Source organism: Rhinopithecus roxellana, chromosome 6, assembly GCF_007565055.1.
Source record: "Rhinopithecus roxellana isolate Shanxi Qingling chromosome 6, ASM756505v1, whole genome shotgun sequence".
Taxonomy (NCBI): Eukaryota; Metazoa; Chordata; class Mammalia; order Primates; family Cercopithecidae; genus Rhinopithecus; species Rhinopithecus roxellana.
Genome location: NC_044554.1, coordinates 51,185,403 through 51,201,062, shown reverse-complemented (window position 1 = coordinate 51,201,062; position 15,660 = coordinate 51,185,403). Strand labels below are relative to the sequence as shown.

The 15,660-nt window shown below is 40.7% G+C and overlaps 2 protein-coding genes across 2 annotated transcripts; both read left to right on the top strand.

The window, feature by feature from the left end:
* Positions 1-4,603: 4,603 nt before the first annotated feature.
* On the top strand, positions 4,604-5,605 carry LOC104659714 (putative olfactory receptor 9A1). Its single transcript, XM_010359827.2, has one exon. The coding sequence runs from the start codon at positions 4,661-4,663 to the stop codon at positions 5,603-5,605; it is 945 nt and encodes a 314-aa protein (XP_010358129.1). The 5' UTR covers positions 4,604-4,660.
* An 8,456-nt stretch (positions 5,606-14,061) lies between these two features.
* Positions 14,062-14,993, top strand: LOC104659715 (olfactory receptor 9A4). Its single transcript, XM_010359828.2, is given in 2 exon segments — positions 14,062-14,656; positions 14,659-14,993. Coding segments are annotated over 2 exon segments (930 nt in total).
* Positions 14,994-15,660: the final 667 nt, after the last annotated feature.

The following is a 15,660-nucleotide window of genomic DNA, read 5'->3' as shown; positions in this document are numbered from 1 at the left end:
CCCCACTGCCACACCTGCCCACGAGCCTGCGTCTTAGTCTTCTCAGTGTTCTGAGAGTAGGGGCTCTTGCCCTGCATAAGCACTAGCCAAAGATGTCAGTTTGGCACTCCTGAATTGTGTGCTGTTCCTTTTTGGGGTGTTGGGACCTGGCTTATAGCTTTGTCCTCTGACCTCTCAAGGTTGGGTGCTGGCTGTGTTAGGGGAGCCAAAGTGCTTCCAGGCCCCTGGGAAAGCATTCAGGTGGGGCTGTCAGCAAAGCACTTACGCTGGACAGTGAAGGCTGTGCTGTGTACATGCCCTTGTGGGAGCAGCCAGGCAGTTGACTTGGAAGGAGCTGGCAGATAAGGGGCATGCAGAACAGAAATGCCACAAGCACACAGGAAGCCCTGTTCTCCTCTGGTCCAGCATCCAGCTGGGGTTAGAGGTACTCAGAGGAAGATGAGAGCCTTGGAGAATGGGCACCTATGGTAGCATTTTGCTGCAGCTGCACAATGTGCAAAAATCTCCTAGACTCCACTAGGCTGGAGCTGTCTCTGCCTACTTTTTGGGATGATCTCTCTGCCGATTTAAATGTCTGTGGGTGTTGTGGGGTCTTTTGTAGCTAGTATCCCAGAGGTCTGCAGCAAGAGTGAGTATCCGTGCAATCAATTTATTCACCCCTTACTTAGGAGGTATTTAGGGCTGGTAACTAGTACTAGTGCTGAGAAACCTTGTACAGGATTTCCAGCTTCTTCCCTCTTCAGCTTAGGCATTTGCATAGCTTCTCTATAAACTCTGTTTTCTCTATGAAGATCTGTTTGAAATAAGTTGGTCTGCTTGATATTTTGAGCTCTCTCAGTGGGAGAGGTACTCCATGGCTGTGTGTAGTTGGCCATCATTTCCCCCACAGGTATATTTGAACTCCATAATTCCCCCCACCAAAAAAAAAAAAAACTTTCCCAAACATTTCCTGTGAGGCATTAGATGGTGGGTTGCAGGTCTCAATAGTAATCTTTAGGTAACTGTAGGATTATTGTTGTTCTTATAATGTGCTTGAGCAATACTTGCCACTTTTCACCATGAGTGAGTTCTGCTATGTTGGGTGAACAAGGTGAGGACCTTGTGTGAGTCCTTCAGGTAGCCCCAGACCTATTTGAATAGACATACACAGTACTTTCTGATTAAGGCTTGTTCTGCTCCCTCTGGAAGCGGGGTCCAGAGTTCCGTACTGGAGATACAGACTGCTGCTGAGCTGGAGATAGTGTAGGCACAGGTAAATAAAAACGTGATAAAGTTTTCCTAACATTTTAAAGTTGTCTTCTTCTTGAATCAGTGTTTGCTTGGTTCCTGAAAAACTTTGAATGTTTTCCAGAGTTCTGGCGAAGTTGGTTCTGACAGTTTCTGCTGTTTTCTTTTGTTTCTCTGGAGGGAAAGGAGCTTGGAGCTTCCTAGGCTAATATTTTGCTCACATCACGCACCATTCCCTGCCCTGAGGATTTTTGATGTGTGTCTGGGAAACTTCTGTGGAGTCTTCTGCTTGCTGATAACTTGGGCTTTGTAGGGCTAAGTGGAATTAGGGAAATAAACATAAGGGCACATTGGGAAGCTGAGGCAAACAGATCACGAGGTCAAGAGATCAAGACCATCCTGGCCAACATGTTAAAACCCTGTCTGTACTAAAAATACAAAAATTAGCCGGGCGTGGTGGTGCGTGCCTGTAGTCCCAGCTACTCAGGAGACTGAGGCAGGAGAATCGCTTGAACTGGGGAGGCGGAGGTTGCAGTGAGCCTAGATTGCAGCACTGCACTCCAGCCTGGGTGACAGTGAGACTCTGTCTCCAAAAAAAAAAAAAAAAAAAAAAGGCACAGGGGCCTGACTTGAACAGTTTGATGCTAACCAGGATTCAAAGTGTAGAGAAAGGAAGCCTGGATGTTGGCAGACTCTTGATGAGGAAGATTTTAACTTTGCTCATTATACCAAACTTCTAGGAGTTCTAAATCTTGATTAGCCTCAGGAGGGAAGATCTGAAACTTTCTTTGTTTTCTCCTTCACTGCGTCCCTTGGGTTTTTCTGAACTAACTTTCCTCAATGAATAACGTTCCTTAGAAACATGTTGTGGAGGAAAAGACAGAGGGAGAGAGAAAGAGGGAAACTGTGAGGCACTGTGATTTCCGGACCTTTCCCTAAATACATATGTGAAGACAGTTTTCTCTTCCACTGAGAGGGAAGAAGTACTAGCTTCTTCTGGCCCACAGAGCAGTCTCAGCACTAATCAGGCATGTTGTAGTCTGGGTTGAGACTTAGACTCATACGGGTTTTCACTTCAATTTCATTGAAGGTAAGTGAATTCCAGCAGTTTCCATCTGTGTAGAAAAGAGTGAGAGAGGTTCAGGATGGAAAGTTCTAGACCTGCCAACTTTCTAGAACAAGGACATTCAGACCCTAATGGGTAAGCTATGAGAGAGGCAAAGGAGATTGGCTCATCTCCAAGTTCCTCCTGTACAGCAGAGAGCACTTTCAGCTCTTCTCTGATTCATTGCTGGATGCAATACAACTCCTTGCTATTGTCAAAACCATCCTTGACATCATCTCTACTTTCTTTTCATTTGGTCCTGGGCAAAGAGAGATTGTGGAAATCACTCTACTGAGCTCTTCCATCAAGTCTGTCCTTGTTACCCAACTGCCATTTTATAAGGAGTCTCAGAGAGAGGACTGAATTATGAGTGAGCAATGTCTCAGTGAAGACAGAAGGGAAAGAAAGCAGTTTCTTTCAACATTGGCCATAGCCAGATTTGGAGGGGCTTTGTTCATAGATTCATTCTTTAACTGATCAATTCACTGATTCACTCAAATTAGTACCACCTCATTCTATATGAGTTATAGTGAACAAAAATGACAATCTTTTTGCTTTCATGGTGCTTACATTGTAAAGTGAGTCAGAAAATAAAAAGTAAACATAATTTCTCATGATGAGCACTAAAGAGATAAATATAGTCTAATGAGGTGATAGAGAGTGAAGGGTTGTGTGTGTTCTTTTAGACAGCATGAAGAGAAAACTTGAACTCAGATACTTGACCAAAATCCTGAAAGAAGTGAAAAATAAAGCCCAGGAATTCTAAGTTACTCAGGATGCAGGGTCTATTTCATATAAGTGATAGCAGAATCTTTCATTTCTAATACAATTTTCGGAGAAAAATGTATTCATAGAAGAAATATAGGCCCTGAGGTGACTTCCTAAATTTACTGTTAGACTGAGACAAGAGCCATCTGTATTTAGGGGGTGGCCTGAACCCAGATGTCACACTTGGTGGCTTTGGGCTCCTGGTGGATCCAGGGCTTTGGATTATCCTGAAGGAAGAGGATGTTGAAATTGGACTAAAGTCTCCTATTTGTCAGAGTCAGCATAAATTCAGTGTAGGACAGGCAGAGGCTGAGGATAAAAGTTCTTCCTCTGTATTTCGTCTGAAATTTCTTTCTCTAAGAACAGTGAAAAGAGTTGTCAGATTCTTGGAGAGAGATGGTCAGGCTCAACTCAACCCAGGTGCTGGTTGCCTGCCTTCTGTGAGAAGACACATTTACTGAGGACAGGAGCAAGGGAGGCTTTCTTCCCAAGATAGGGAGGAAGAAAGGAGTAATCCATGCAGGGAACCAGCTGACCAGTAGATTGAGAGCTCCTCAGTCCTTGCCTTCGAGAATTTATAGAAACTCCTCAGGAGACTTCCCCATCCTCACTCTCACCAGCACATAGCAATGATGATGAAGGTAAAGCAGAAGCTTTAAAACAAACATCCTATAAATGGAACCTACATTCTGATGAAACAAAGAAATCAAGTAACCAGCTCAGCGGCCTTGGCCAGGAAAACTTTTGTATAGAACATGATACTGGAGCAGGAATTTACAGGACAGAAAATACTTGGCAGACAGAGTAGTTTAGGAGCTTCCAGGTGGAAGGGAGTTAGTGGCAGAAGGGAACACACTGTGGTCCTGGAGGCTGACTGCTGGCTGTTCAGAGCAGAGCAGGAGGCAGGTGAACTGAGCATTGAGGGTGCAATGGTGCATGCTGGGCAGGGTACAGGTTCTCATGTCTACAGTATGGCACTGGGGACTGGGATCATCAACGCAATTTTCTTGGCATATTGTGCATAGTTAGAAAAATTGCCCCTAAACTGGGCGCGGTGGCTCATACCTATAATCCCAGTACTTTGGGAGACTAAGGAGGGTGGATCACCTGAGGGCAGGAGTTTGAGACTAGCCTGACCAACATGGTGAAACCCCATCTCTACTAATAATACAAAAAAATTAGCTGGGTGTGGTGGCGCATGCCTGTAATCTCAGCTACCCAGGAGGCTGAGGCAGGAATATCTCTTGAACCTGGGAGGTGGAGGTTACAGTGAGTCAAGATTGTGCTATTGCACTCCAGCCTGGGTGACAAGAGTGAAACTCCGTCTCAAAAAAAAAAAAAAAAAAAAAAAGAAAAAGAAAAAGAAAAGAAAAGAAAAATTGCCCCTGACCATATACAGGAAATAATAGAAGACGAATGCCTACCCTTCTAGTCATGGTGTGCAGCCTGTGAGCAGGAGGGGGATTTCAGAACAGTTTCTACTTCTGTTGGGATGGGAAGCCATATCAACTGTGTGTTTTTTTCCTCTAGATTTCAGAAGGGAAAAACACTCAGAAGTAAATGTTGGGGAATTGCTCTAGCACCACTGAATTCTTTCTCTTAGGCTTCCCTGGCTCCCAAGAAGTACACCGCATCCTTTTTGCAACCTTCTTCTTCTTGTACACAGTGACAGTGATCGGAAACACGGTCATCATCATCACTGTCTGTGTTGATAAACGTCTGCAGTCCCTCATGTATTTTTTCCTGGGTCACCTCTCTGTCCTGGAGATCCTGATCACATCCACAGCTGTCCCTTTTATGCTCGGGGGTTTGCTGCTTCCAGGCACACAGATCATATCTTTGACAGCCTGTGCTGCACAGCTATATTTATACCTTTCTTTGGGTACCTCGGAGTTGGCATTAATGGGAGTGATGGCTGTGGACCGTTATGTGGCTGTGTGTAACCCTTTGAGGTACAACATCATTATGAACAGCAACACCTGCATTTGGGTGGTAATTATGTCATGGGTTTTTGGGTTTCTTTCTGAAATCTGGCCAGTTTATGCCACTTTTCAGCTTACTTTCTGCAAATCAAATGTGTTAGACCATTTTTACTGTGACCGAGGACAATTGCTCAAAGTATCCTGTGAGAACACTCTTTTCACAGAGTTTATTCTTTTTCTAATGGCTGTTTTCATTATCATTGGTTCTTTGATCCCTACAATTGTCTCCTACACCTACATCATCTCCACCATCCTCAAGATCCCGTCAGCCTCTGGGCGGAGGAAATCCTTTTCAACTTGTGCCTCCCACTTCAGCTATGTTGTGATCGGCTATGGCAGCTGCTTGTTTCTCTACGTGAAACCCAAACAAACGCAGGCAGCCGAGTATAACAGGGTAGCGTCACTGCTGGTTTTAGTGGTGACCCCTTTTCTGAACCCTTTCATCTTCACCCCGAGGAATGACAAATTCATACAGGCCTTTGGAGATGGCATGAAACGCTGCAATCAACTCCTTAAAAATTAAGTCTGTCCTGAGTACAGTTCAAATCCTCATCATAAATTTGAGTAATCTGATAGTACTAATTGAAACAAAATGATCATTCTCAAAATCAAACAGCTCATGATCTACAGTGGGTATTTAAGCTATGACGTGGCTTCAATTTATATTAAATTCTTTTTCCATGGAAGATCACCTCATTATTTTTTAAGTAGATATATAAATTTATTAGCCCTCCATACTTATAATGCATGTTGTAAAATAAATGTGAGAAGTGTAAACATCTGAAAGATGTTCAGTGTTTTGAACCCTTGGACCTGATAATGGGAAAAACAAGAGAAGTGTGATATATTTTCTTTTTCTTTTTTTTTTTTTTTTGAGACAGAATCTTGCTCTGTCATCCAGGCTGAAGTGCAGTGGCTCGATCTTGGCTCACTGCAAGCTCTGCCTCCCGGTTTCACGCTATTCTCCTGTCTCAGCCTCCCAAGTAGCTGGAGCTACAGGCGACTGCCACTAGGCCTGGCTAATTTTTTTGTATTTTTTAGTAGAGTTGGGGTTTCACCATGCCAGGATGGTCTCGATCTCCTGACCTTGTGATCCATCCGCCTCGGCCTCCCAAAGTGCTGGGATTACAGGCGTGAGCCACCGCGTCCAGCCAAGTGTGATATATTTTCTTACATCTGACATACATCAAATGATCCTAGGTGCTGAGATTATCTTCCTCTATATTGCCATGTGGTTTCAAGGTGTCGTCTTATTGTGTAAACTCACCAGTACTTCTCTGAGTAATCTCAAGACCAGCACAAGCTTCAAACTTTCCTTGTTGATTCCTGCTTGCAGTGTCCAATAGCGATAGTTCCTTTCTTTTGGTTTTTTGATTGGCATTTGTAAGAGTGAACTCACTCCCCTACCCTAACTGCCTAGCAATCTTAAGGCTGAATGTGTGCTCTTACAGGTGCGTCTCAAATTGGTGGACCTTCTCAGGTGTGGATGGAAGATCTTAGAGAGAAGCATTTTATCTAATGTCACCCACATCATTATGCCAGCTTCAAATGAGGGAAGGAAATGGAGCTGTGTTCTGTCTGGGAGCTGATGTGATAAGGGCCAGCTGGGCTTTCTGTGTCTTTGAGCTGAGGGTGGAATGGAGACAGGGCAGAGGGAGCCCCTTTTCCTGTGTCTTACACATTCTTCCATCCTGAAATAGCACTTTTGTCCTCAGTGCTCCCTTCGCTCTCCCACTTCCCGCTCAGTTTCTTTCTTCATTCCTTTTTGCGTCTCTCTCTGCGACTACGAGATTCATTTGTTTCTTTTCCCCCTTGCTTTCTCACAAAACCCAAGTTTACCAAGCTGCCTTCTAGCTCTACACTGAACTCCCTTAATTCCTGTATCTCAGTTCCTGTATTGTCCCATCCTCTCCCTAGTTCCTGTCATATTCACAATTTGCAATTAATATTTCTGTATTGCATGACACATTTTTCTGCATCATTACACAAGTGATTACACAAGTCTGGTGGCAACCCAAATGGACATCAAAAGATGACCACTTATATATTTTATGGGACTTTCATTCAGTTGCTGTTATATGAGGATTGGAAACATGAGGGTTTTCTGTATCAATAAAAAGCAACTGAGATTACAGTGGCTGTAATCCCAGCACTTTGGGAGGCTGAGTGGGCAGATCACAAGGTCAGGAGTTCGACATCAGCCTGACCAACATAATGAAACCCCGTCTCTACTAAAAATACAAAAATTAGCCGGGCGTGGTGGCGTGCATCTGTAATCCCAGCTTCAGTATCACTTTGGGAGGCTGAGGCAGGAGAATCGCTTGAACTCGGGAGGCAGAGGTAGCAGTGAGCTAAGATTGTGCCATTACACTCTAGTCTGGGCGACAGAGTGAGACTCTGTCTCAGAAAAAAAAAAAAAAAAAAAAAAATATATATATATATATATATATATCTATCTCCAAAATACACTGTTGAGTAAGAAAAGTGAAGAAGAGAAAATGTTTATTTGTTTCCTTTTTGTAAGAACAAAGTATAACTTAATTTATATTCATATTTGTATATAGTTGTGTAAAGAAACATCTGAGAGGGAAACCAGGAAATGGGTTACCTTGGGGATGTGTTTTTGGGAATGACATTTATGGGAATGGTCTGTGAAGGAAAACTGTTTATGGTACAGCTGTGTACATTGCTTTCACTTCTACTTCACAATAATGTCATACTATCTCAAAAATAAAAGACGTCATTCTGCTTCTAATTGCCAAGGAAAGTTTGCTTGTTTATCCACATAATTGATTGTAACAAAGGAGATATTTTGGCAGAAGGGTCTTTATTAACTCTGAATATTTTGTAAAGATTTCCTGGAGCTAAGTAGGATAAATGGAAGAATAAGGGAGAAGAGATGGAGCTTCACATTTTTCTTATCCTGAGGCCTTCACTACTTTTATAAAAATATACAGATATTCTTTAGACATTGCGGGTATTACTTTATATTATCTTATGTATGTTGAAAATATAGTGACTTTTTAGTTTTTAATGAAATCTTGTCATGTAAAAGTATTAATTTTCCTTTTGTCAAATTAGTAATTTCTTTTGTGATTTGTATGTGCATATATTGTTAATGAACTTTTTATTCAAAAGGTTAAAAAATTGTCTTTTAAAATATCTAGGGTTGAGCACAGTGGCTCACGCCTGTAATCCCAGCACTTTTGGAGGCTGAAGCAGGCAGATCACTTGAGGTCAGGAGTTTGAGACCAGTATGGCCAAAATGGTGAAACCCTGTCTCTACTAAAAATTTTTAAAAATTAGCCAGGCGTGGTGGCATGTGCCTGTAATCCCAGCTACTCAGGAGACCAAGGCATGAGAATCACTTGATCCTGGGAGGCGGAGGTTGCAGTGAGCCAAGATCACGCCACTGCACTCCGGCCTGAGTGACAGAGTTAGACTCTGTCTTAAAAAAACAAAACTATGCAGTTTGACAATGTAGATGCAGTAGGACAATGTTTTTAAAAAGAGAAGAATGGGGATAGTATATGCAAATATATATTTTTTACTATATTTTATATTCTAGGGTACATGTGCACAACGTGCAGGTTGATTACATATGTATACATGTGTCATGTTGGTGTGCTGGACCCATCAACTCGTCATTTACATTAGGTATATCTCCTAATGCTATCCTTCCCCCCTCCCCTCACCCCACAACAGGCCCCAGTGTGTGATGCTCCCCCTCCTGTGTCCACGTGATCTCATTGTTCAATTCCCACCTATGAGTGAGAACATGCGATGTTTGGTTTTCTGTTCTTGTGATAGTTTGCTGAGACTGATGGTCTCCAGCTGCATCCATGTCCCTACAAAGGACACGAACTCATCCCTTTTTGTGGCTGCATAGTATTCCACGGTGTATATGTGCCACGTTTTCTTAATCCAGTCTGTCACTGATGGACATTTGGGTTGGTTCCAAGTCTTTGCTATTGTGAATAGTGCCGCAATAAACATATGTGTGCATGTGTCTTTATAGCAGCATGATTTATAATCCTTTGGTTATATACCCAGTAATGGGATGACTGGGTCAAATGGTATTTCTAGTTCTAGATCCTGGAGGAAACACCACACTGTCTTCTACAATGGTTGAACTAATTTCCAGTCCCACCAACAGTGTAAAAGTGTTCCTATTTCTCTACATCCTCTCCAGCATCTGTTGTTTCCTGACTTTTTAATGATTGCCATTCTAACTGGTGTGAGATGGTATCTCATTGTGGTTTTGGTTTGCATTTCTCTGATGGCTAGTGATGATGAGCAATTTTCATGTGTCTGTTGGCTGCATAAATGTCTTCTTTTGAGAAGTGTCTGTTCATATCCTTTGCCCACTTTTTGATGGGATTGTTTGTTTTTTTCTTGTATATTTGTTTGAGTTCTTTGTAGGTTCTGGATATTAGCCCTTTGTCAGATGAGTAGATGACAAAAATTTTCTCCCATTCTGTAGGTTGCCTGTTCACTCTGATGGTAGTTTCTTTTGCTGTGCAGAAGCTCTTTAGTTTAATTAGATCCCATTTCTCTTTGGCTTTTGGTTTTTGTTGCCATTGTTTTGATCCAACTCTGTCACTCAGGCTGGAGTGCAGTGGCGTGATCTTGGCTCACTGCAACCTCCGCCTCCCAGGATCATTGTTTTGCCATTGTTTTTGGTGTTTTAAACATGAAGTCCTTGCCCATGCCTACGTCCTGAATGGTATTGCCTACGTTTTCTTCTAGGGTTTTTATGGTTTTAGGTCTAACATTTAAGTCTCTAATCCATCTTGAATTAATTTTTGTATAAGGAGTAAGGAAGGGATCCAGTTTCAGCTTTCTACTTATGACTAGCCAATTTTCCCAGCACCATTTATTAAATAGGGAATCCATTCCCCATTTCTTGTTTTTGTCAGGTTTGTCAAAGATCAGATGGTTGTAGTTGTGTGGTATTATTTCTGAGGGCTCTGTTCTGTTTCATTGGTCTATATATCTGTTTTGGTACCAGTACCATGCTGTTTTGGTTACTGTAGCTTTGTAGTATAGTTTGAAGTCAGGTAGCATGATGCCTCCAGCTTTGTTCTTTTGACTTAGGATTGTCTTGGCAATGTGGGCTGTTTTTTGGTTCCATAGAACTTTAAAGTAGTTTTTTCCAATTCTGTGAAGAAAGTCATTGGTAGCTTAATGGGGATGGCATTGAATCTATAAATTACCTTGGGCAGTATGGCCATTTTCAGGATATTGATTCTTCCTATCCATGAGCATGGCATTATGGCCATTTTCAGGATATTGATTCTTCCTATCCATGAGCATGGAATATTCTTCCATTTGTTTGTGTCCTCTTTTATTTCACTGAGCTGTGGTTTGTAGTTCTCCTTGAAGAGGTCCTTCACATCCCTTGTAAGTTGGATTCCTAAGTATTTTATTTTCTTTGAAGCAATTGTGAATGGGAGTTCATTCATGATTTGGCTCTCTGTTTGTCTGTTATTAGTGTATAGGAATGCTTGTGACTTTTGCACGTTGATATTTTATCCTGAGACTTTGCTGAAGTTGCTTATCAGCTTAAGGAGATTTTGGGCTGAGACGATGGGGTTTTATAAATACACAATCATGTCATCTGTAAACAGGGACAATTTGACTTCCTCTTTTCATAATTGAATACCCTTTATTTCTTTCTCTTGCCTGAGTGCCCTGGCCAGAACTTTCAACACTATGTTGAATAGAAGCAGTGAGAGAGGGCATCCCTGTCTTGTGCCAGTTTTTAAGGGTAATGCTTCCAGGTTTTGCCCATTCAGTATGATATTGGCTGTGGGTTTGTCATAAATAGCTCTTTTTATTTTGAGATACGTTCCATCAATACCAAATTTATTGAGAGTTTTTAGCATGAAGGGCTGTTGAATTTTGTCAAAGGCCTTTGCTGCATCTATTGAGATAATCATGTGGTTCTTGTCTTTGGTTCTGTTTATATGCTAGATTATGTTTATTGATTTGCATATGTTGAACCAGTCTTGCATCCCAGGAATGAAGCCCACGTGATCATGGTGGATAAGCTTTTTGATGTGCTGCTGGATTCGGTCTGCCAGTATTTTATTGAGGATTTTTGCATCGATGTTCTTCAGGGATATTGGTCTAAAATTCTCTTTTTTTGTTGTGTCTCTGCCAGGCTTTGGTATCAGGATGATGTTGGCCTCATAAAATGAGTTAGGGAGGATTCCCTCTTTTTCTATTGATTGGAATAGTTTCAGAAGGAATGGTACCAGCTCCTCCTTGTGCCTCTGGTAGAATTCGGCTGTGAATCCGTCTGGTCCTGGACTTTTTTTGGTTGGTAGGCTATTAATTATTGCCTCAATTTCAGAGCCTGTTATTGGTCTATTCAGGGATTCAACTTCTTCCTGGTTTAGTCTTGGGAGAATGTATGTGTCCAGGAATTTATCCATTTCTTCTAGATTTTCTAGTTGATTTGCATAGAGGTGTTTATAGTATTCTCTGATGGTAGTTTGTATTTCTGTGGGGTCAGTGGTGATATCCCCTTTATCATTTTTTATTGCGTCTATTTGATTGTTCTCTCTTTTCTTCTTTATTAGTCTTGCTAGCGGTCTATCAACTTTGTTGATCTTTTCAAAAAACCAGCTCCCGGATTCACTGACTTTTTGAAGCATTTTTTTGTGTCTCTGTCTCCTTCAGTCCTGCTCTGATCTTAGTTATTTCTTGCCTTCTGCTAGCTTTTGAATGTGTTTGCTCTTGCTTCTCTAGTTCTTTTAGTTGTGATGTTAGGGTGTCAATTGTAGATCTTTCCTGCTTTATCTTGTGGGCATTTAGTGCTCTCAGTTTCCCTCTACACAGTGCTTTAAATGTGTCCCAGAGATTCTGGTATGTTGTATCTTTGTTTTCATTGATTTCAAAGAACATCTTTATTTGTGCCTTCATTTCGTTATGTACCCAGTAGTCATTCAGGAGCAGGTGGTTCAGTTTCCATGTAGTTGAGCGGTTTTGATTGAGTTTCTTAGTCCTGAGTTCTAGTTTGATTGCACTGTGTTCTGAGAGACAGTTTGTTATAATTTCTGTTCTTTTACATTTGCTGAGGAGTGCTTTACTTCCAAATATGTGGTCAATTTTGGAATAAGTGTGATGTGGTGCTGAGCAGAATGTATATTCTATTGATTTGGGGTGGAGAGTTCTGTAAATGTCTATTAGGTCCGCTTGGTGCAGAGTTGAGTTCAATTCCTGGATATCCTGTTAACTTTCTGTCTCGTTGATCTGTCTAATGTTGACAGTGGGGTGTTAAAGTCTCCCATTATTATTGTGTGGGAGTCTAGGTCTCTTTGTAAGTCTCTAGTGACTTGCTTTATGAATCTGCGTGCTTCTGTATTGGGTGCATATATATTTAGAATAGTTAGCTCTTCTTGTTGAATTGATCCCTTTACCATTATGTAATGGCCTTCTTTGTCTCTTTTGATCCTTATTGGTTTAAAGTCTGTTTTATCAGAGACTAGGATTGCACCCCTGCCTTTTTTTGTTTTCCATTTGCTTGGTAGATCTTCCTCCATCCCTTTATTTTGAGCCTATGTGTGTCTCTGCACGTGAGATGGGTCTCCTGAATACAGCAAACTGATGGGTCTTGACTCTTTATCCAATTTACCAGTCTGTGTCTTTTCATTGGACCATTTAGCCCATTTACATTTAAGGTTAATATTGTTATGTGTGAACTTGATCCTGTCATTATGATGTTAGCTGGTTATTTTGCTCGTTAGTTGATGCAGTTTCTTCCTAGCATCGATGGTCTTTACATTTTGGCATGTTTTAGTATATGCAAATATTTAAAAAATGTTTTCAGTAATTATATTCAGGAATATAGTATTCGTGTTTTATAACTGTTGCATGTGTAATGTCAGATAAAGCAAATGAATGTTTAGTGAATATTCTAATTTTAAATGTAATATAGAGGAGCTTAGGGAAAGTTGTTAGAGTCTTCTGTTTAAATTATATATATGATGGATTCATGGTTAATCTATCTACCTATCTACCACCCATTTACCTATTTACCTGCTGGCTTTGTCCACTCAAAATTCTAATAACATTGAGCATTCCAATAAATATCATCATTCCTAGGTTCAGATTGTTGTATCGCAATAATTTTTCTTGATGTGAGAATCTAGGGCTTCTTGGAGAAATGACTGATTCCAGATTTAGAACAGGAAACCTATAAGAGGAGATTGAAACAGATGAATATGTTCAATTGCCCCATGTGGATGAAATTAGCAAAACCCACATGGTGGAAAACTCTACTGTCAAAATACCTGAGTTCTTCAACAAGTAGATTGGAAGAAAGTGAATGGGCTATACAGAGAATCTATCGATTAAAGTGGACTTAAAACATATAGAATTACAAAATGGACAACACTAAGTTATAATGTGTAACAATTCAAACTAGGATGATTAAACTGTTCAGGAAAGCACGGCAGTAATTTCTTAAAGGTTGAGAATTGTAGTTTTTGCTGATGATGTGAGCATTGCAATTGCAATGGAACACACAAATGGATTTATGTGACTGCTATCAAACTTCTGTTTCTTGATCTTGGTAGTGATTGCAATTATTATGAAGTGGTTCACCTTGTAACAGTTATACATCATGGAAGCAGACAGGGTGGCCGGTGACAGCGGAGTTGGAGGCAGATGTCCAGTGTATTGAGAAAGAGTGCATGCTAGAGTGGGTGGGTTTTCATGTTTATTATTTGGTATTCATGACTGGATTTCATCTTCTTGAACATATATATTTATCTTCATAAGATATATATTCTTCATGAAGTATTTGATATCAACCTTGTGTAGAAAATAGTAGAGACAGGTTATGCAGTTGAGGAGCAGGAGAGGAATGTTTTTTCAACCTGAAATGTCCTTAATCTTTTTAGAATGAGAAGCAGTTATTCTCCCTCTATTACTCTCTAGATTTCACAAGGAACAAGGGCTTAGAACTAAATGCTGATGAATTACTCTAGTGCCACTGAATTTTGTCTCCTTGGTTTCCCTGGCTCTGAAGAACTACATTATATCCTTTTTGCTATATTCTTCTTTTTCTACTTGGTGACATTAATGGGAAACACAGTCATCATCGTGACTGTCTGTGTGGATAAATGTCTGCAGTCCCCCATGTATTTCCTCCTCGGCCACCTATCTGCCTTGGAGATCCTGGTCACAACCATAATTGTCCCCGGGATGCTTTTGGGATTGCTGTTCCCTGGGATGCAGACAGTATCTTTGTCTGCCTGTGTTGTCCAGCTCTTCCTGTACCTTTCTATGGGGACATTACTTGGATCAATGGCTGTGGACTGTTATATGGCTGTGTGTAACCCTTTGAGGTGCAACATCATTATGAACAGACACACCTGCAACTTTGTGGTTCTTGTGTCATGGGTATTTGGGTTTCTTTTTCAAATCTGGGCAGTCTACTTCATGCTTCAGCTTACTTACTACAAATCAAATGTGGTAAACAATTTTTTCTGTGACTGAGGGCAATTGTTCAAACTATCCTGCAGTAATACTTTTTTCACGGAATTTATCCTCTTCTTAACGGCTGTTTTATTCTCTTTGGTTCTTTGATCCCTACAATTGTCTCCTACACCTACATCATCTCCACCATTCTCAAGATCCTGTCAGCCTCTGGCCAGAGGAAATCCTTCTCCACTCTTGCGTCCCACTTCACCTGTGTTGTGATGGGCTACGGCAGCTGCTTGTTTCTCTACTTGAAACCCAAGCAAACGCAGGCAGCTGATTACAATCAGGTAGTTTCCTTGATGGTTTCAGTAGTAACTCCTTTCCTCAATCCTTTCATCTTCACCCTCCGGAATGATAAAGTCATAGAGGCCCTTCGGGATGGGGTAAAATGCTGCTGTCAACTATTCAGGAATTAGCCTTGCTCTGAGGCATTTTACATGATGAAGCACTTAGTATGGATTCTAGAATAATCTGAAAAGAACTTGCTCATCTTTGAACTGCATCATAATTATTATCATTATCAAATAATTAGTGTGCAACAAAAAACTTTTAAGTTACAGCTACGGTTTTTAATATGGTTAGTTGTTACTTGAAACTCAGTTTATTATTTTAAAGACATGTCTTGCTATCTATCTATCTATGATCTGCCTTTCTTAAGATATAATGATTTCACAATTAAGCTTTGAAAAATTAGATGTCAGAGATAGACTATCTATATAGTCTAGAAAGTAGACTAGTGGTTGCTTAGGGCTGAGGGGAATGCAGACATAGGGTAGTGATAGCTAAGGGGTACAGACTTTCTTTTTGAGATGATGGCTGTAAATATCTATGAATATACCAAACACCATTGAACTGTACATTTTCAATGAGTTAATTTTATGGAATGTGAATTATATTTCAATAAAGCTATTGAAAATAGTATATTAGATGGTGAAGAAGTATTGTGAAGAAAAGTGAAAAAAGGGAATATCTCTTGTGGGAGTGTTGAAATTTCAAATCAGGTTTTCAGGGAAGGATTGAGAGAGGTAAGATTGAGAGAGGTAAGATGGTGATACATTTGGAAACCTGTTAAAGAACATTCCA

Excerpts from the sequence above, each read along its gene's own strand:
- LOC104659714 (XM_010359827.2), top strand. The coding sequence starts at position 4,661 with ATGTTGGGGAATTGCTCTAGCACCACTGAATTCTTTCTCTTAGGCTTC.